At 42.8% G+C, this 21,754-nt stretch overlaps 1 protein-coding gene across 8 annotated transcripts in view; it reads right to left on the bottom strand.

Annotated features, from left to right (window-relative positions):
• Window positions 1-21,754, bottom strand: part of AGBL2 (AGBL carboxypeptidase 2) — a 56,053-nt gene that overhangs the window by 18,466 nt on the left and 15,833 nt on the right. For 7 of the 8 annotated variants that reach the window (XM_060176402.1, XM_016186389.2, XM_060176406.1 and 4 more), the window contains exons 6-11: window positions 18,692-18,799; window positions 15,176-15,329; window positions 10,872-11,654; window positions 8,595-8,751; window positions 4,361-4,487; window positions 740-840 (exon numbers count right to left, since the gene is read on the bottom strand). In XM_060176402.1, the coding sequence (XP_060032385.1) occupies window positions 740-840; window positions 4,361-4,487; window positions 8,595-8,751; window positions 10,872-11,654; window positions 15,176-15,329; window positions 18,692-18,799 (1,430 nt within the window). The remainder of the gene's footprint in view (window positions 1-739; window positions 841-4,360; window positions 4,488-8,594; window positions 8,752-10,871; window positions 11,655-15,175; window positions 15,330-18,691; window positions 18,800-21,754) is intronic. The other variant, XM_060176405.1, reaches the window with a different exon arrangement.

The raw sequence follows: 21,754 nt of genomic DNA, 5'->3' as shown, positions 1-21,754 counted from the left end.
TATTTTTATTTATTTGTTATTGGATAGAGACAGAGAGAAATTGAGAGGAGAGGGGAAGATAGAGGAGAGAGACAGAGAGACACCTGAAGTGCCACTTCACCACTCGTGAAGCTTCCCTGAAGAACGAGAGTCCTTGTGCACTGTGATGTGTGTGCTTAACCAGGCGCACCACCACCTGGCCCCCAGGCTCTGTGCAGCACTGTAATGTGTGCGCTTAACCAGGTGCACCACCACCTGGCCCCCAGGCTCCGTTTTTTTAAGTAGCAATTAATCCAGTGATTTATCTTTTGGCTTTGTGGAGGTATAGCCGATATGCTGTAAGACAGAGCACAACATGAGAGATTCCCTGTGGAAGGGTTCCTTCCTCAAAGTCAACGGACACACCCACCACCTCACATAGTTTACTCTGTTTTGGGGGAGGCCATTTAATAAGTTCTACTTTTGGCAAATTTCAATGACATAGTACAGTGTTGTGAACTACAGTCACCATGTTATACGTTAGCTCCTCAGACCATATCTTACGGTTGAGAAACAACTCACTGCTCTCTCTGTGTGATAGAAAACAGGGTCTGTAGACCTAAGCATGCAGGTTTGAGATGACTGAGTGGATTAATGTGCTTCCACTGGGCTGCTTTCACACCCAGGTGAAAAAGATCCTAATCATAATCACAGGTCCCCCCCTTCATAATCACATTTCCTGAAACTCCTTTTGTTTTTTTCCCTGAAAATCCATTTTTACCTTGGTTTGGTCAGGATCACAAAAATCCAGAAGGGTGTCACAGACATGATAACCTAGAGACTTGAGATCCTCAGTGGTGAAGTGCATATCCCTTTTACTGCCTGGAAAAAAAAATCCACAAACATTTCTTTTTAAAAAATATTTTTCTTTTTATTTATTTATTTTCCCTTTTGTTGCCCCTTTTTTAAATTGTTGTAGTTATTGATGTCATCGTTGTGGGATAGGACAGAGAGAAATGGAGAGAGGAGGGGAAGACGGGGGGGGGGGGGAAGAAAGACAGACACCTGCAGACCTGCTTCACTGCCTGTGAAGCGACTCCCCTATAGGCAGCGAGCCAGGGGCCCAAACCGGGATCCTTACGCTGGTCCCTGCAAACATTTCATTTTTAAAAATGTTCACTCACCATTCTCTCTGTGTGTCTCTCTGTCTCTATCTAACTCTCTCACGCCATATTAAAGATTTACTAATTAATGAGAAGAAGAATGTTGGGGAGGGGACGGGAGAGGGGATACCAGGTCATCATTCAGTCTTACGCAACGCTGAGGATTGAACTCAGGACCTCATGCTTGCAAATCCATGCTCTACCTGCTGTATCATCTCCTGGGTTGGCCAGAACACTTCTTAATTTGTTTTCATACGACACTGGGGAATGAACTCAGAGCCTCAGGTATGTGTGACACCACTGAGCTGCCTTCTGGGCCCATTTTTTTTTCCCCCCTCCATGGTTATCGCTGGGGCTTGGTGCCTGCAACTACAAATCCACTGCTCCTGGCAAACATTTTTTTCCATTTTTTTCTTTTTTGTTGGATAGAACAGAGAGAAATTGAGAGGGATGGGGAAGATAAAGAGGGGGAGATAAAGATAGACACCTATAGATAGACCTGCTTCAATGCTTGTGAAGTGAACCGGGCAGGTGGGGAGCTGGGGGCTCAAACCAGATCCTTGAGTGGGTCCTTGTGCTTCATACTATGTGCCTTAACCCAATGTGAAATCACACAGATCCTCCCATTTTTTTTTCTTTTTTTATTTAGTAAGAGAGAGGGTAGACAACAAAGGAGGAGAGATAACCACAGCATCTTTCCAGCACCCATGGAGATCCCGGTACTGTCCACTGTGATCCATGTAGCTCTGGTGCTCAAACTCCAGGTCCTCGTGCCTGGTGAGGCATATGCACTTCTGGGTGAGTGATTTCCTAGTCCTCTAAAAATTTGTTTTTTTTTAATTATTAATTATTGGATAGAGACAGAAATTGAGAGTGGAGGGAGAAATGGAAGGAAAGAGACAGAGAGACACCTCCAGCCCTGCTTCACCACTTCTGGAAGCTTTCCCACTGGAATTGGGGACCAGGGGCTTGAACCTGAGTACTTGTACACTGTAATGTGTGTGCTTAACCATGCAAAAGAATGAAAATGAATCACTATATTTCACCAGTACAAAAGTAAATTCCAAGTGGATCAAGGACTTAGATGTTAGACCACAAACTATCAGATACTTAGAGGAAAATATTGGCAGAACTCTTTTCCGCATAAATTTTAAAGACATCTTCAATGAAACGAATCCAATTACAAAGAAGACTAAGGCAAGCATAAACCTATGGGACTACATCAAATTAAAAAGCTTCTGCACAGCAAAAGAAACCACTACCCAAACCAAGAGACCCTTCACAGAATGGGAGATCTTTACATGCCATACATCAGACAAGAGGCTAGTAACCAAAATATATAAAGAGTTTGCCAAACTCAACAACAAGAAAACAAATAACCCCATCCAAAAATGCAGAGAGGACATGGACAGAATATTCACCAGGGAAGAGATCCAAAAGGCTGAGAAACACATGAAAAAATGCTCCAAGTCTCTGATTGTCAGAGAAATGCAAATAAAGACAACAATGAGATACCACTTCACTCCTGTGAGAATGTCATATATCAGAAAAGGTAACAGCAGCAAATGCTGGAGAGGGTGTGGGGTCAAAGGAACCCTCCTGCACTGCTGGTGGGAATGTCAATTGGTCCAACCTCTGTGGAGAACAGTCTGGAGAACTCTCAGAAGGCTAAAAATGGAACTACCCTATGATCCTGCAATTCCTCTCCTGGGGATATATTCTAAGGAACACAACACATCCATCCAAAAAGATCTGTGTACACATATGTTCTTGGCAGCACAATTTGTAATAGCCAAAACCTGGAAGCAACCCAGGTGTCCAACAACAGATGAGTGGCTGAGCAAGTTGTGGTATATATACACAATGGAATACTACTCAGCTATAAAAATGGTGACTTCACTGTTTTCAGCCAGTCTGGATGGACCTTGAAAAATTCATGTTGAATGAAATAAGTCAGAAACAGAAGGATGAATATGGGATGATCTCACTCTCAGGCAGAAGTTGAAAAACAAGATCAGAAGAGAAAACACAAGTAGAACCTGAACTGGAATTGGCATGTTGCACCAAAGTAAGAGACTCTGGGGTGGGTTGGGAGAGAATACAGGTCCAAGAAGGATGACAGAGGACCTAGTGGGGGTTGTATTGTTATATGGAAAAATGAGAAATGTTATGCATGTACAAACTGTTGTATTTACTGTAGAATGTAAAACATTAATTCCCCAATATAGAAATTAAAAAAAAAACTATTATACTTCTAAATAGCATATATCCTCTAGCTCGATCTTGATTTGAAATAATCTTTGACAAGACTGTGGAGCACCAGGTTAAGCGCACATAGTAATAAGCGCAAGGACCCACGCAAGGATCCTGGTTCCAGCCACCGGCTCCCCACCTGCAGGGGAGTCGATTCACAGGCAGTGAAGCAGGTCTGCAGGTGTCTGTCTTTCTCTCCCCCCTCCGTCTTCTCCTCCTCTCTCAATTTCTCTCTGTCCTACCCCCCACAAAAAAAAAAGAGGGAAAAAATGGCCACAGGAGCAGTGGATTTGTAGTGCAGGCACCGAGCCCTATAATTATTGAGGTTTTACTTTGTGGTAGGCACCATGCCGAATGCTATTGCATTATGTAGTATATTTGCCAAAGGAAAATGCGCTCTCTTAAGTAGTGGACTCAGGGTGATATCATTTATAAATGGAACTGAAGTGCAATCCTGACCTGCCTAGTCCCGAGTCCTGAACCTCCCCTACGCCACATGATCCCCATCAAACTTTGTATTTCATACTTTAATTATGAACACTCAAATTTAGCATGCACAACAGACAAAGAAAATGCTCTAGGTCACTTAAAGCCCCAACATCTAGGAGTCAGGTGGTAGGGCAGTGGGTTAAGAGCAGTTGGCGCAAAGCGCAGGGACTGGCTTAAGGATCCCGGTTTGAACCCCTGGCTCCTACCTGTAGGGGAGTCACTTCACAGGCAGTGAAGCAGGTCTGCAGGTGTCTGTCTTTCTCTCCCCCTCTCTGTCTTCCCCTCCTCTCTCCATTTCTCTTTGTCCTATCCAACAACAATGACATCAATAACAACAATAATAACTACACAAGGGCAACAAAAGGGAATGAATAAATATTTTTTAAAAAGCAAAAAAAAAAAAAAAAACTCCAACATCCAGGAGGAATTAATCTCCCCAAGGCTCCCCGTGACTTCCCCTTCCCAAGCTGGCCTGTGAGACAAAGGAGAGAGCTTACCCAGGGTGGACCCGCCAAAGGTCGATTCTATGGTGTAGCTGTTTAGGATTCCCATCCGCCACATCACAACTCGCCCCGTACCTTCTTTGCTCTTTTGGACCTTAAAATTGCAGCTATGAAAGGAGAACTAGAGAAAAATCCAAGTTCCATTACTGAAATGTTTAAAACTCATGACCACCATACACATTACCTCCTAAAGTATTCTCTCTTGGGGTTTGGGTGGTAGCACAGTGGGTTAAGTGCACATGGCATGAAGTACAAGGACTGTTAGGTTCCTGGTTCAAGCCCCTGGCTTCCTACTTGCAGGGGGGTCGCTTCAGCAGGTCTGCAGGTGTCTATCTTTCTCTCCCCCTCTCTGTTTTCCCCACCTCTCTCTCTTCTATCCAACAACAACAATGACAACAATAATAATGACAACAATAAGGGTAACAACAAGGGCAACAAAATGGAAATAATGGCCTCCAGGAGCAGAGGATTCCTTGTGCAGGCACCGAGCCCCAGTAATAACCCTGGAGACAAAAAAAAAAAAAAGGTATTCTCTCTAAAACTGAGGGATGCTAACATACTATATAGAGGGGCAAAAAAGAATTCTGTGGTCATGTTTGGGAGATGAAAGGTTAACAAAATTAAATGAGTTTCTCGGAGAGCATTTATCTTCCAAATAGAAGGGATTATATTCTTTTTTTTTTTTTTTTTTTTTTTGCCACCAGGGCAACGAATCCACAATTCCTGGTGGCTATTTCTTCCTTTTCTTCCTTTTTTTTTTTTAATTTCTTTTTTTTTTCCCATTCCTGCCCCCCCCCCCCGCATGTATCTATCTATCTCTACTTATCTCTCTCTTTAAATTTCTATTTTTATTTGATAGGACAGTGAGAAATTGAGAGAGGCGGGGGAAGTAGAGAGGGATAGAAAAATATAGACACCTGCAGAAGCATCCTCCCTGCAGGTGGGGAGCAGGGGCTAGGACATGGTGATATGTATGCGTAACTGGGTGAACTACCACTTGGTCCCCAATATTCTGTTTTTCAAATTTACCTCTATTCCCTACCAGGCCCTTCATGCCCAGGCATCTTTTGCAGAACTAGGGTTCCTACAATGTTTGGGACTACTGTCTTACTTTAATTTTCATAGCACTAGTCAACATTTCTTTGTGTTTCTTTTTATTTTCTTAACTTCTTTTTTAAAATTGTCTTATTAATTTATTTATTCCCTTTTGTTGCCCTTGCTGTTTTATTGTTGTACTTCTTATTGATGTCATTGTTGTTGGATAGGACAGAGGGAAATGGAGAGAGGAGGGGAAGACAGAGAGGGGGAGAGAAAGATAGACACCTGCAGACCTGCTTCACTGCTTGTGAAGCAACTCCCCTGCAAATGGGGAGCTGGGGACTCGAACCGGGATCCTTACTCCGGTCCTTGCTTCACACCACCTGCGCTTAACTCACTGCGCTACCGCCTGACTCCCTCTCTCTCTCTCTCTCTCTCTCTCTTTAAATATATTTTTTTCATTTAATCTTTTTTTTTTTTTTTTTGCCTCCAGGGTTATTGCTGGGGCTCAGTGCCTGCACTACGAATCCACTGCTCCTGGAGGCTATTTTTCCCATTTTGTTGCCCTTGTTGTTGTGCTTGTTGTAGTTGTTGTCATAGCTGTCGTTGTTGTTGGATAGGACAGAGAGAAATGGAGAGAGGAGGGGAAGACAGAGAGGAGCAGAGAAAGACAGACACCTGCAGACCTGCTTCACTGCTTGCAAAGCAACCTCCTGCAGGTGGGGAGCCATGTGCACTTAAGCCGCTGTGCTACCCCCCAACTCACTTTAATCTTTTAATGAGGAAGAGACATACAGAAAGACCAGAGCACCTGTAAGGGGAAAGCTTTGCAAGTGGTGAAGCAGGGCTGCAGGTGTCTCTCTTTCTCTCTCCCTCTGTATCACCCCTTCCCTCTCGACTTCTGGCTGTCTCTATCCAATAAATAAAAAATCCAAACACACTGCAGGGGAGTTGTTTCACAAGCAGTGTAGCAGGTCTGCAGGTGTCTATCTTTCTCTCTCCTTCTCTGTCTCCCCTTCTCCATTTCTCTCTGTCCTATCCAACAACAATGACATCAATAACAACAGTAATAACTACAACAATAAAACAATAAGGGCAACAAAAGGGAAGAAGGAAAAGAAAGGAAGGAAGGAAGGAAGGAAGGAAGGAAGGAAGGAAGGAAGGAAGGAAGGAAGGAAGAAAGAGAAAATAAAATAGGGAGTCAGGTGGTAGCGCAGCAGCAGATTAAGCCAGGTGGTGCAAAGCTCAAGAACCGAGTAAGGACCCGGGTTGGAGTCCCTGGCTCCCCACCTGCAGGGGAGTCACTTCACAACCAGTGAAGTAGGTCTGCAGGTGTCTTTCTCTCCTCCTCTCTGTCTTCCCCATCTCTCTCCATTTCTCTCTGTCCTATCCAACAACGATGACATCAATAACAACAATAATAATAACAACAATAAAACAACAAGGGCAACAAAAGGGAGTAAATAAATAAATATTAAATAAATAAAAAATATTTTTTACAAAAAAGTCCAGAGCACTGCTCAGCTCAGGATTATGGTGGTACTGGGGATTGAACCTGGAGGATTTGTTCTCTATGTATGAAATACTTGTAAAATACAGAGAAAGTAAATGTACACTATTTGTCTGTTACATCTTTTATAAGATTATTACTCTGGTGTATTCAGTGCCAGGAATCAAACTTAGAACCTTCTATCAGAGAGATTAGTGGCTTATCCACTATGCTATCTTCCAGGATTCTCATATATATCTTCATGCGAGAAAAAGTTATGTTATTATTTTCATACTTCATCATTTCAGGCCAACTTTTTAGACAGGAAAAGAGAGAAAGAGTAAGAGACCCAACAGCACTGCAGCTTCCTACTCCTCACCTGTAAGGGGAAAGCTTCACACGTGGTGAAGCAGTGCTACAGGTGTCTCTCTGTTTCTCTCCCTCTCTATCTTCCCTTTCCCTCTCGATTTCTGGCTGTCTCTAACCAAGTAAATAGATATAATAAAAAAAATAAAAAACAATAAACCAAAAAAAATCATCTTTACTGAGACCTTAATTTCCATACCATAAAAATCACATTTTTAAAATTGTTTTTATATTTATTTATTTATTTTCCCTTTTGTTGCCCTTGTTGTTTTTCATTGTTGTTGTAGTAGTAGTTGTTGTTGTTATTGATGTCATTGTTGTTAGATAGGACACAGAGAAATGGAGAGAGGAGGGGAAGACAGACGGGGAGAGAGACACCTGCTGACCTGCTTCACCGCCTGTGAAGTGACTCCCCTGTAGGTGGGGAGCCAGGTGTTCAAACTGGGATCCTTATGCCAGTCCTTGTGCTTTGAGCCATGTGCACTTAGCCTGCTGCAGTACCGCCTGACTCCCAAAAATCACATTTAAAGTACACAATTCAATGATTTTATATTCATGGAATTTTGCAACTATTATGACAATTTAAATTTAGAAACCATCAACACCCCAAAAAACCCAAACTCAGTACCTGTTAGCAGTCTTTCCCCATTCTCCCCTCTTCCTATCACTTTTGGGAAATTACTAAGCTACTTCCTGTCTCTACACATTTGCTTCTTCTGAACATTTCATATAACGGAGTAATACACTATATGGCCTTTTTGTGTTTGACTTTCTTCACTTAGCATGTTTTCAAGGTTCACCTTTGTTCTATAATTTCAGTCCTTTGCACTTTTTACTTCCAAGTGACATTCCACTGTGTGGATATACCACACTTTATTAATCTTTCATTGATTCATAGAGTAATTCTTTTTTAAAAAATATTTATTTATTCCCTTTTGTTGCCCTTGTGTTATTGTTGTTGTTATTATTGATGCTGTTGTTGTTGGATAGGACAGAGAGAAATGGAGAGAGGAGGGGAAGACAGAGAGGGGGAGAGAAAGATAGACACCCACAGACCTGCTTCACTGCTTGTGAAGCAACTCCCCTGCAGGTGGGGAGCCGGGGGCTCGAACCGGGATCCTTACACTTGTCCTTGGGCTTTGCGCCATGTGCGCTTAACCCGCTGTGCTACCGCCCAAATCCCTAAAGTAACTCTTAGTCATAGCTTGTAAACTCTTGAAGTCCAGGCTGTTGAGATTTACCCAAGAAAATTAAGAGAAAAATTGGCAGATCAAGCACTACACACAGGAGAGTTCCCTTCTCCCTTAGTCAATAGACAGAAAACTACAAGTTTACCGTATCTGGTGCATTTTTGCTTAACATTAAAGGGAAGACTCGCTCATGAAGCCAGTACTTGCGATCATTGTTATTACAGCCATACAGGAAGATGTTATTCTTACGGCTGTGGCCATGGAAGTCACAGTATAAGAGAACCTCCCTTTCTTCAAGAACTCTGTTGAGAGGAGCAGACATATGCAATGTTCAAACAAATGGACATTTTAATGCATTTGAATAATCAAAGAGCTCTTGAGGTCTCTTCCTCTTTTATATATACACACACATTATTGGATAGAGACAGAGAAGTTGATAAGGGAGGGGGAGATAGAGAGGGAGACAGACAGAAAGACACCTACAGTCCTGCTTCACCACTTGTGAAGCTTTCTCCCACTGCAGGTGGGGACCAGGAGCTTGAACTCAGGTCCTTGGGCACTCTAGTGTGAGCGCTCAACTGTAGTGTGTGCCACCACCTGGCCTGAGGTCTCTTCCTAAAGTATATCGTTTGATACTTCCCCTCCAAAGAAAGCTTCGGCCCCTCGTGCCTCAATGGACCTTATCCTCAGCCTCGGCCACTACTGGAAACTTGTCACCAGCACTCCTTGTCCTGGTCAGTCAGGGGGACTTGAAAAAGGAAAGTCCTGGTGTGGAAGGGGGAAATAGGTGGGCCTTGAGAAAAATGACAAGGAAGTGAAGGGAATCTTTTGAAATAAAGCACATCGTGATGCAGATGTAGGGAAGGAGGGAGAGAAAGGGGGAGAGATGAAAAAGACAACCAGAGAAAGTTCTGTTTTCTGACTTTGCAGGCAGGGCTGGTTTATGTTATGGTCTGACTATATAATCTTGTCTCCTTGTTTGAAGACCCAGGGCACCTAATCAGTCTCCAAACCTGCTCACATTGTCCATGATGAGGATGATAGCGTACCAAGACACATTTACATTGTGTTGGAGTCTATGCTGAACCCGAGGACTTGGATGATCTTATTGAATCTTCAGAGTAACCACCCCAAAACAGGCTTCAAACTCAGGTCTCTCTGACTCTCAAACATATACTCTTAGCAATCTGATGACTCCCACCCTTTCATACAGATATGGTAAAGGCCTTGTGAAGCCACACACTTGTTTTTCTCTAGGTTGTATGTATTTATGTTGTCCGTCCGGGAGGTGGCACAGTGAATAAAGCATTGGACTCTTAAGCATGAGGTCCTGAGTTCAATCCCCGGCAGATAGGTAACACCACAGTGATGTCTGGTTCTTTCTCTCTCCTCCTATCTTTCTCATCAGTAAATAAAATCTTTAAAAAAAAAAGGTTTATGCATCCATTTGTGATAGAGGAGAGAGAAAGAAAACCAGAATATCACTCTGGTACATGTGATACTGGGCTTCAACTAGGGGCCTCATGCTTGTAAATCTGGCACTTTAGCCACTGTACTACTTCCTGGACTGCCCCATATTTCCCCTCTGTCTGTTTTCTCCCCTCACATCTCTGACTCTATCAAATAAATAAAATGTCTTAAATAATTAATGACAGACAGAAAGACAACCAGACCCTCACTCTTAACGCATGCGATGCTGGGGCTCAAACTTGGGTTCTCGTGCATAAGGGTTCAACAGTTTATCCACTATGCCACCTCCTGGGCCACAGATGACTACAACTTTAGAAGAGACCTCAAGGGCTGGGCTGTGGTGCACCCAGTTGAGTGCACGTATCAGAATGCACAAGGACTCGGGTTCAAGCTCCTACACGGGAGAAACTTCGAAAGTGGTGAAGCAGTGCTGCAGGAATCTCTCTGTCTCTAGCTATTACCTCCTCCTCCCCCTCTCAATTTTTCTGTCTCTATACAGTAAATAAATAAAAATATTTTTAATTAAAAAAAAGAAAGGGGGTGGGGGTAGATAGCATAATGGTTATGCAGACAGACTGTCATGCCTGAGGCTCTGGAGTCACAGGTTCAACCCCCCAGCCACCATAAGCCAGAGCTGATCAGTGCTCTGGTAAAAAAAAAAAAAAAGAAAGAAAGGGCTGGGCAGTGGCACACCAGGTTAAGCACACATAGTATACATAGTATGAATCGCAAGGACCCGTGCAAGGATCCCAGTTCGAACCCCGTAAGCAGTGAAGCCGGTCTGCAGGTGTCTTTCTTTCTCCCTCCTCTCTCAATTTCTCTCCGTCCTATCAAAAAAAAAAAAAAAAAAGATGGCTATAGATTAAAAAAAAAAAATTAAAAGAGAGAGCCCATACACCTATCAGATAATGCTCTGAGTATTTAGTGAAAGATAACAGATGATGGTTCTCACCTCTTAATCATGTTCCTGGTGTACCAGATGCAAGGGAAAGACTCCTTTAGAATGGTTTTATAATGTCTGTTCAAGTCCCTTCCAGCCAGTGAGCACCGGTAATTCCCCACAATCACTCCATCTGGATTTAACATGGGAACCACTTTGAAGATAAAAATATCTCTGAGGAGCTGGGCATCAGGGGAGTTGCTAAGGATAAAGTCTAGAAAGCCTTTCATGACCCAGGAGCCGTTACTTTCCCCAGGGTGGACTCGGGCACTTAAGACCACAGCTTTCTTTGCAGCTGCTTCCTTTGGGGTCCGGGATGGGTTGGTGATAGTGAGGAGATAGACGGTATTTCCTGCTAGGCTCCTGCATAAAGTCCGGAGTTTGCAGAACTGAGACTGGACAGGGTTATTTACTATCGTGAGGAGGTAGCACTGCAGGTCAGTGTACGTGTAGGGGTAGAAGTGTGCAAAGTAGCAGGTGTCCTGGTCGTGTGGAAACTGGACAGTCCACGTGAGACAGTAAAAGGGCTGCTGCCCATCATCTGAATTGTTCTTATAGTACTTGATTTCATTTCCTTCTCTCCTCCAGCCAATGCTGTGGGTGCTGGCATCTAGCTGGGAGTACATGAGTGGCTTCATCCCTATAGTATAAAGGCTCTTGGGTTTTAGCAAGTTTACGATGGTGAATCGGTACGTGGCATCTTTTCTGGTGTTCTGGACTCGAAAATAAAACCACTGAGTGTGCTTGTCTGTGTAGAGGTCAGTTCGCAAGGTGAGTTCATATTCATAGGTATTTCTGTAATGGAAACAGAGAGAAAGAGAGAGAGAGAGGACTGTGTCTGAAACCCCCCATTCTTTCCCAACAACCAATCCAAGGAAACATTGTCTTCTCTTGTTACTTTGTTCTATATTTTTTATTATCTTATTTATTGGATAGAGACAGCCAGAAATTGAGAGGAAGGGGGAGACAGAGAGGGAGAGAAACAGAGACACCTGCAGCCCTGATTCACCACTCAAAAAGCTTTCTCCCTGCAGGTGGGATTGGGGGTCCTTGAACTTGGGTCTTGGTGCATTGTAGCATGTGCACTCAACCAGGTGCGCCAACATCCGGCCCCATTAATAAAATAAATTTTAAAATGTTATGATGGGGGTCGGGTGGTGGCGCAGTGGGTTAAGCACATGTGGCGCAAAGCGCAGGGACCGGCGTAAGGATCCCGGTTCGAGCCCCCGGCTCCCCACCTGCAGGGGAGTCGCTTCACAGGCGGTGAAGCAGGTCTGCAGGTGTGTGTCTTTCTCTCCTCTTCTCTGTCTTCCCCTCCTCTCTCCATTTCTCTCTGTCCTATCCAACAATGAATTGCGTCAACAAGGGCAATAATAATAGCCACAACGAAGCTACAACAAGGGCAACAAAAGGGGGGAAAATGTTATGAATGTACAAATTATTGTATTTACTGTCAAATGTAAAACATTAATTCCCCAATAAAGAAATTTTAAAAAATTTATACATATTTTTAACAGAAGAAGTTGACTCCTTTTAGAGGGTGGGCAAGTCGATCTGAATTACTAACTCCTCCATTATAGGTGTGAATGGCAATGGAGGTTTTTATCCCCCTTTTGGCAAAAACTGATGGTAACAATTTGGCTTTCTGTGGCACCAGGCAATAGGCCCACGTTCAGATCCAGTCTGGCTTTTTTTTTTTCCCTTTTGTTGCCCTTGTTGTTTGTTTTTATTGTTGTAGTTATTACTGATGTCGTTGTTGTTGGTAGGAAAGAAAGAAATGGAGAGAGGAGGGGAAGACAGAGAAGGGGAGAGAAAGACAAACACCTACAGACCTGCTTCACCGCCTGTGAAGCGATTCCTCTGCAGGTGGGGAGCTGGGGCTCGAACCGGGATCCCGCTGGTCCTTGCTCTTTGCGCCATGTGCCTTAACCCGCTGTGCTATCACCTGACTTCCCCAGTCTGGCTTTTAAAAGCAATCAGACTCTTCACACAACAAGGCATAGGCGGCCCAGAAGTTGGTGCAGTGTGGAACACAAGTATAAGATCCTAGGGCCCAGTGATGGTGCACTTGGTTAAGTGAACAAGTACAGAATCCCAAGTTCGATCCCCAGTAGCACATGTGGCAGACTGTGATCTGGTTCTCTCTCTCTACTCCCCCTCATTAATAAATAAATTACAGAGCTGGGCCAACTCTTTCAGAGAGAGATAGAGATACCAAAACTTCATCCAATGCAGGGTGGGCCAGACTTGAGAGTCTAACACTTTACCTACTGTGCCATCTCCCTGGCTGCATAACACACACACACACACACACACACACACACACACACACACACACACACACACACATGTATGTATATATGTATATATGGTTTTTAAAAATAGAAATAAAAAAAAATAAGAATCCTTGGGAGTCGGGCGATAGCACAGTGGGTTAAGCGCATATGGTGCAAAGCGCAAGGACCTGGGCATAAGGATCCGGGTTTGAGCCCCCAGCTCCCCACCTGCAGGGGAATCGCTTCACAGGCGGTGAAGCAGGTCTGCAGGTGTCTATCTTTCTCTCCCCCTCTCTGTCTTCCCCTCCTCTCTCCATTTCTCTCTGTCCTATCTAACAACGATGACATCAACAACAATAACTACAACAATAAAACAAGGGCAACAAAAGGAAATAAATAAATTATATATATATATATATATATATATATATATATATATATATATAAATAAGAATCCTAAATAGAGGTGGCCATGACAGGTATATTGCTGGACTGACAAGCGTGAGGTCTCTAGTTCAACCCCTGGAAATGCATGTGCTAGAGTGATGCTCTGTTTTTTTTTTTTTTTCTCCCTCTCTTTTCTCCCCATTCATAAATGAACTATTATTATCAATTATTATGATGATGATAATTATTTGCCACCAGGGTCATTGCTGGGGCTTGGTGCCAGCACTACGCACTGCTCCTAGAAGCCAGTTCTTCTTCTCTATTTTATTTGATGGGACAGCGAGAAACTGCCACCCCCTGCTGATTTTTTAACTTAAAATTTTTAATATTTTAAATCTTTATTTACTTATTGGATAGAGACAGCCAGAAATTGAGAGGAAAGGGGGAGAGGGAGAGGGAGAGAGACAGAGAGACACCTGCAGCCCTGCTTTAACACTCGCAAAGCTTTCCGTCTGCAGGTGGGGACTAGGGGCTTGAACCTGGGTTCTTGTACATTGCAACATGTGCGCTCAACCAGGTGCACCACCACCTGGCCCCCAACTTGAAAAAATTAAAAAATATTTTTTTAAACAAATTTAACTTCCTTAAAATTTCACTTCCTTTTTAAAATTATATATATATACACACATATATATATCCTTATGACCTGCCAGGTCTAATCTTGAATCACCCAGCACTCAAACCTTTGACTCAGTTCTTTTTTATTTATTATTATTATTTAAAAAATATTTACTTATTCCCTTTTGTTGCCCTTGTTGTTTTATTGTTGTAGTTATTATTGTCATCATTGTTGGATAGGACAGAGAGAAATGGAGAGAGGAGGGGAAGACAGAGGGAGAGAAAGACAGACACCTGCAGACCTGCTTCACTGCTTGTAAAGCGACTCCCTTGCAGGTGGGGAGCCCAGGGCTCGAACTGGGATCCTTACGCTTGTCCTTGCACTTCGCACCACCTGCACTTAACCTGCTGCACTACCGCCCGACTCCCTATTATTATTATTTTTAATTTTTAAAAATTATTTTTTAATTATCTTTATTTAGTTATTGGATAGACAGCCAGAAATCGAGAGGGAAGGGAGAGATAGAGAGGGAGAGAGACAGAGACACCTGCAGCCCTGCTTCACCACTCATGAAGCTTTCCCCCTGCAGGGGGAGACCAGGGGCTCGAACCTGGGCCCTTGAGCATTGTAACATGTGTGCTCAACCAGGTGAGATACCATCTCGTCCCCAAAATCTTTGTTTATTTATTGGATAGAGACAGCCAAAAATTGAGAGGGAAGGGGGTGACAGACAGAGAGACAGAGAGACACCTGCAGCCCTGCTTTACCATTCGCAAAGTTTCCTCCTACAGTTGAGGACTGGGGGCTTTAACTCAGGTCCTTGTGCATTGTAACATGTGTACCCAACCAGGTGTGCCTGCACCACCCCACCCCACCCCACCCCCAGTAATACTTAATTTTGGGACAAAATGTCATAATGATTCCAGTCTTCATCATCGTCCTCATAACCATTCTCCACCCCTCTGACATGTTCAGGGACACTCCTGACCCAGTCACTTCAACATCATCCCTCTGGGAACTTCTTTCTTACTTACACTCTGACAGCTTTTTGCAGATTCCCACTCTCAAACCTTGATTCAAACAGTAAAGTATTATCTTCCGGTCCTTGCAACCTGACAGCCACTTCCTTGATGATTCCTCGTCGGCCACCCACTCTGGAACTGGTGAAATAGGAACCTTCTGTGGGCACTGCAGATCCGACAGACAGATTTAGGTTAGGCTCCACTCAGAACCCACTCACCCAGAAGGTATTTATTGAGTCCTTTAATGTGCTCAGCATTATTCTTGGTTAGCAACAATGAATTTTCAGCTTTTCAAACTGTCCTTACTGACACACTCAATTTTAAACAATTTCTTTGAAGACTTTAAGTGCTTCAGAGCACTCCCTTTTAGCTGCAAGGGTACCCTTGCTTTCTCAGACACTAGTTATACCCATATAAATCCTAACTGAAAAGAATGCTGGTGGTCTGGGAGGTGGCAAGGTGGATAAAGCACTGGACTCTCAAGCATGAGGTCCTGAGTTCAATTACTGGCAACACAGGTACCAGAGTGATGTCCAGCTCTCTCTCTCTCTCTTCCTATCTTTCTAGTAACGTCCAGCTCTCTCTCTCTCTATTCCTATCTTTCTAGTAAATAAATAAAATCTTTTAAAAATATATTTAGGGAATCGGGCGGTAGCACAGCGGTTAAGTGCAGGTGGTGCAAAGCACAAGGACCGATGTAAAGATCCCGGTTCGAACCCCGGCTCCCCACCTGCAGGGGAGTCGCTTCACAGGCTGTGAAGCAGGTCTGCAGGTGTCTATCTTTCTCTCCCCCTCTCTGTCTCCCTCTTCTCTTTCCATTTCTCTCTGTCCTATCCAACAATGAAGACATCAATAACAACAACAATAATAACTACAATAAAACAACAAGGGCAAAAAAAAGGAAAATGAATAAACATAAAAAAATTTAAAAGGAAAGCTGAAGGGCTGGGTGGTGGCACACCCAGTAAAGTGCACTTGTAATGGTGTGCAAAAATCCTAGGTTCAAGCCCCAGTCCCTACCTGCAGAGAGGAAGCTTCATAAGCAGTGAAGCAGGGCTGTAGATGTCTCTCTGTATCTCTCTCTCTCTCTCTCTCTCTATATATATATATATATATATCTGTTTCTATCCAAATACAGACACATATATATATAGTATTATCTTTATTTATTGGCTAAAGACAGCCATAAATCAAGAAGGTAGGGGGAGATAGGTAAAAAAACAAAACAAAACACATGCAGCACTGCTTTACCACTTTCCCCATGCAGGTGGGAACTAGGGGCTCCAACCCAGGACCTTGTTCATAGCAGCATGTGAGCTCAACCAGGTGCACCACAACCTGGCCCCTAATAAATATGTTTTTAAAATAATTAAATAAATAAGTCAATAAATAAGTAAATAAAAGGATGCTGTTTGTGCTGGGAAGGCAACATTATGGTTATGCAAAAACAACTTTCATGCCTAAGGCACTAAAGTTCCAGGTTCAATCCTCAGCACCAAATTTTTAAGAGAGAGAGAGAGAGAGAGACAGTCCAAGCATCACTTCTGGCACATGTGATTCTGGGTGAGAGTCCAACAGTTTATCCATTGCACTACTTCCCAGACTATTCCAGCACTTGTCTTGTCCATATTTTTATGACAGCTATTTTGGTAGCTGTAAATTTGATGCACTCTAGGGGCAGGGCCCTCTCACCATGCACAAGGATCTGAGTTTGAGCCCCTGAAGCAGGTCTACAGATAGGTGTCTGTCTTTATCTCTCTCTCCCCCCTCCCCTCTCAATTCCTCTGTCCTATCAAGCATAACAGAAATGGGGGGGAGAAAAGCCACCAGGAGCACTGCATTCATAGTGCCGGCACAGGATCCCAGCAATAACCTTGATGACAAAATAAATAAATTAAATAAATAAAATTAACTTGATGAATTCTTTCCATAAGCATCCTTAATTTAGCTAAGGAGATTCTGTTTTACTTCTGCTTCTCTGAATATTCTTAGCATGGAAGATTGCATTTTGTCAAACACTACTTCTACATCTACTGAGACGAATGCGTCTCCACCATCTCTTTGCTCTGTTAATCTGGTATATTACATTTGACTTCTTATGTTGAACTACCTTATGTCCTTGGTTATCCTCTTTGGTTATGGTATAGAATCATTTACAGATATTGAAGGAGAGCTGGGGAGACAGCATAATGGTTCTGCAAAAAGACTTTCATGCCTGAGGCTCTGATGTCCCAGGTTTAATCCTAGCACCACCATATACCAGAGCTAAGCAGTGCTCTGGTCTCTCTTTCTCTGTATCTAACTGCATCTCTGTCATTAAAAAAATAAAAGATTGGTGGTGTGGGAGATGGCTCAGTGGATAAAGCACTGAACTCTCAAGCATGAGGTCCTGAGTTCAAGCCCCAGCAGCACATGTACCAGGGTGATATCTGGTTCTTTCCCTCTCCTCCTATCTTTCTCACTAATAAACAAAATCGTTTTAATAAAAAATAAATAAATAAATAATAAAAATAAAAGATAAAGGCAGGGCAGTAGCACACTGGGTTAAGTGCACATAGTGTGAAGTGCAAGGACTAGCGCAAGGTGGGGACTAGGGGCTTGAACCTGGGTCCTTGCGCACTGTGGTCTGTGTGCCTAACCAGCTGCGCCACCACCTGGCCCAGTATTTTCTTTTTTAAGTAAGACTTATTGGGGGGCAGGCCATAGTATGCCTCAAAACAGAGCCTACTCTTAGTACTTCAGTACTACTCATTTACTTTTAATACTTCATTTTAATGAGAGAGAGAGAGAGAGACCCAGAGAGACACCTAAAAACCAGAGAGAGCACTGCTCAGCTCTGGCTTACGGAGGATTGAACCAGAGACTTGGGAGCCTCAGGCATGAAGGTCTTTTGTATAACCATTATACTGTCGTCTCAGCTAGTATTATTTCATCTCTGTGTATGCAGAAGGTAGAGGAAATTAACGTAAGTTTCCCAAAGATTCCACATGTGACCTTTAGGAAGAGAAACATCTAGGAAGTAGCCATACAATGGAATTAGGACTCTTAAGAAAAAAAAAAAACTAATTAAAAAATAAATAATTGGAAAAGTTCAAGCTGATTAATCATGAGTATCATTCAGGTCTATCTGGAAAGGACAGCTTATCACAGAATAAAAGTTAAAATTTTTAAATAAAGGGAGTCGGGCTGTAGCACAGCGGGCTAAGCGCAGGTGGCGCAAAGCACAAGGACCGGCATAAGGATCCCGGTTCGAACCCCGGCTCCCCACCTGCAGGGGAGTCGCTTCACAGGCGGTGAAGCAGGTCTGCAGGTGTCTATCTTTCTCTCCTCCTCTCTGTCTTCCCCCCCCTCTCCATTTCTCTCTGTCCTATCCAACAACAACAACAATAATAACTACAACAATAAAACAACAAGGGAACAAAAGGGAATAAATAAATAAAATAAATATAAAAAAAAAATTTTAAATAAAGTGACATTCATTGCAGTAAATATGTTTACTATATTTTTGTTTTAGTATAATGACTATACCTGAATCTAATTGATAGACAACTATGCCTCTTTCCTCTCCGACAATTTCTGGTAACCTTTCATTTCCTGTAGGTTGATAGAAATATTCTGGCTGAGGTGGAACCCATTCTGAAAAAAAATACATTAAATAAAGACAAAAATGAGAAATAACATAGAAGGAATTTTATCTGATCTACCAATTAAAATGAATGTCAATAAGATGAATAATTATTAAAATGGTAAGCTTAGCTGAAATAAGCCAAATGTCTACTCTATGTCCCCAGTTTGTTTATAAATTACTTATTTACTTGTGTCTTGCTTCTTTCCATAAAGTCTATGAGGAAATGTTTAACAAAAGACATATACAAAAAGAAAATTTTAATTAGAAGACTTAAAAACAAGTCAGAAAGGTTCAACATAGCTGCTGCAACAACTCGTCCAAGTGTGGCCCTTCGCTTCTCCTTTTAAAGGAAAGAAAAACTATGATCACTTACAGAAGATTTATTATTTTAGAGGAGTAAATACAGTGACTGTCTCAGAAAAAAGTAACACTTTTTTCATCAAATTAAGTCTTTCTTTCTTTCTTTCTTTCTTGACTCCAGGGTTACCACTGGAGCTCAGTGCCTGCACTACAAATCCACTGCTCCTGGTGGCCATTTTTTCCATTTTATTGGATAGGACAGAGAGAAATTGAGAGGAGGGAAGACAGAGAAGGGGAGAGAAAGACACCTTCAGACCTGCTTCACCACTTGTGAAGCCACCCACTCCCGCCCCCACCCCCCGCAGGGGGGGAGCCAGGGGCTTGAACCAGGATCTTTGAGTGGGTCTTTGTGCTTTGTACTATGTGTGCTTAACCAACCCAGAGCCCCACCACCTGGTCCCTCAAAGTAAATTTTTCTTAACGATTGCTCACATGGGACATGAGTGACTTCTCAGTATCATTTTAAGTATACTAACCACTAATGAAAGCCAAGGCATACAGAAAACATAATAATACAGTAAAAGACATTGTTCATTTTTTTTAAAGTATAAGCTTTAACAATTTGGTTTAAACAATAAGGTTCTAGTTTTTAAACTTCCTTGACATTAAAAATATGATCTTTTAAATATCTAGTGGTTTGGTGGATTATCAAAACAATAACTTGGATATTAAATTCCAGTTCCCTGTTTTTATTTCCCTCCTTTAATCCAAGTCTGAAAGCTTCACAGGGAGACTTTCCTCCTTTCCAGAAGGGCCAGGAGGAAGGGTTTAACACAAAGCATTTTATAAAATGTGCATGTAGGGCTAGGGAGATAGTATAATGGTTATGCAAAATGACTTTAGTGCCTAAGGTCTGATGTCACAGGTCCAATGCCCAGCACTACCATAAACCAGAGCTGAGCAGTGTTCTGGTTCACACACACAATGTGCATATGGACCCTCACTATGAAATAGCAATGATGAGGGTGCCCCACTCTCCAAAGGGAGGCTGGATCAGCCTATTCTGCCAGCAGAAGAGGACTGGCTCTGAATTGAGCACAGCCTAGAATGTTCTCAGCTGTGACTATGGACTGTGAATTCAGTCTGACAAGGACTCAGAGGTTGTACAGGCTCCTGTGCTAAATATGAATAGATATGGGCCCCGGGTTATATCATTGTGGAAAACGGTTAATTGCATTTATATATCTTCTTCAAGTCTGTGAACAACTCTCTGCCTTAATCCTGCTTCCTAGTTCCACTCTCAACTCTGACACCATCTTCCGAGACAGTATTTCTAGTCCACCCCCATGTTAGCTATCAAGTTCAAGACATAGGCTCCTAGGAACATTCTTAGGCTAGGCTTCCTAGTCTCCTTCCACCCTAAGGTCCCTACTTTCATCTGCTCTATTCCTACTTTATGGTTCCTGCTTATTAGAAAGTTTGTCCTGCTTTTCATCTTGCTGCATTTCAACCACCAAGTTCCAGCTGCTATTATGATTCCATCCTGACTTCCCTGGGCAGATGACTTCACTAAATGCTTCCTGGAACCTCAGCTCTCCAGAACCCTACCCCACTATGGAAACATAAAAACAGTCTGGGAATATGGATTGACCTGCCAACGCTCAGGTCCAGCAGAGAAGCAATTACAAAAGTCAGAACTCCCACATTCTGCACCCCAAAAAAGAATTTTGGTCCATAACCCCAGAGGGATAAACAATAGGGAAGTTTGCAATGGAAGGGGTGGGGCTCAGAACTCTGCTGGTGGGAACTGTATGGACTTACACCCCTATTCTCTTACAATCTTGTAAATCAATATTGAATCACTAATAAAAAAATAAAACAAGAAAAAATAAATTAAATAAAATGTGACACGAGGGAATTAAGCCAGAGTTCTGCACATACATGATACCTAGCACTGAGTGGCCTCCTGGACCCACTTTTTCCACTTATTTTTATTTAGGGACAAAGAGGAGAAACAGAGAGATGTAGAGAGAAGTGACACCATAGCACCACTGCACCATCTATGTCTTCCATGGTGCTTCCAAGTGGTGCTGGGGCTTGAACCTAGGACCTTGCATATTCTAAGGCATACTGTGTACAGGTGAGGTATCTTCTACCCCCCCCCCCAATGCACAAGCAGGTTTAAAAACTTATTTATGTATGTTAGAACATCATTCAGGCATATGCAATGCCAGGGATTGAATTCAGGACATCAAGTTTATAAATGTAAGCGCTCTATTGTCTACCCACTGTGCCACCTCCTGGCTACCAAGCGTATTTAATATATAAAATAGTAAAGCCCTCGTGTCTGGGCAGATCAGCTTGTATTTTTAAGAACACAGAACTCAGGGGGCTGGGTGGTGGGGCACTTGGTTTAGCGCATGTGTTACAGTGCACAAGGACTCAGGTTCAAGCCCCCAGCCCCTACCTGCAGGTGGTGAGCTTTGCAAGTGGTGAAGCAATGTTACAGGTGTGTGTCTCTCTCCCTCTCTATCATCCCCTTCCCTCTCAACTTCTGGCTGCCTCTATCCAATATGTAAATAAAGATAATTAAAAAATTAAAATACAGGGAGCCAGGTGGTGGTGCACCTGGTTAAGCACACACATTACAGTGTGTAAAGAGC

Source organism: Erinaceus europaeus, chromosome 17 (assembly GCF_950295315.1).
Source record: "Erinaceus europaeus chromosome 17, mEriEur2.1, whole genome shotgun sequence".
Classification (NCBI taxonomy): Eukaryota; Metazoa; Chordata; class Mammalia; order Eulipotyphla; family Erinaceidae; genus Erinaceus; species Erinaceus europaeus.
This window is presented reverse-complemented; position numbering and strand designations above follow the sequence as displayed.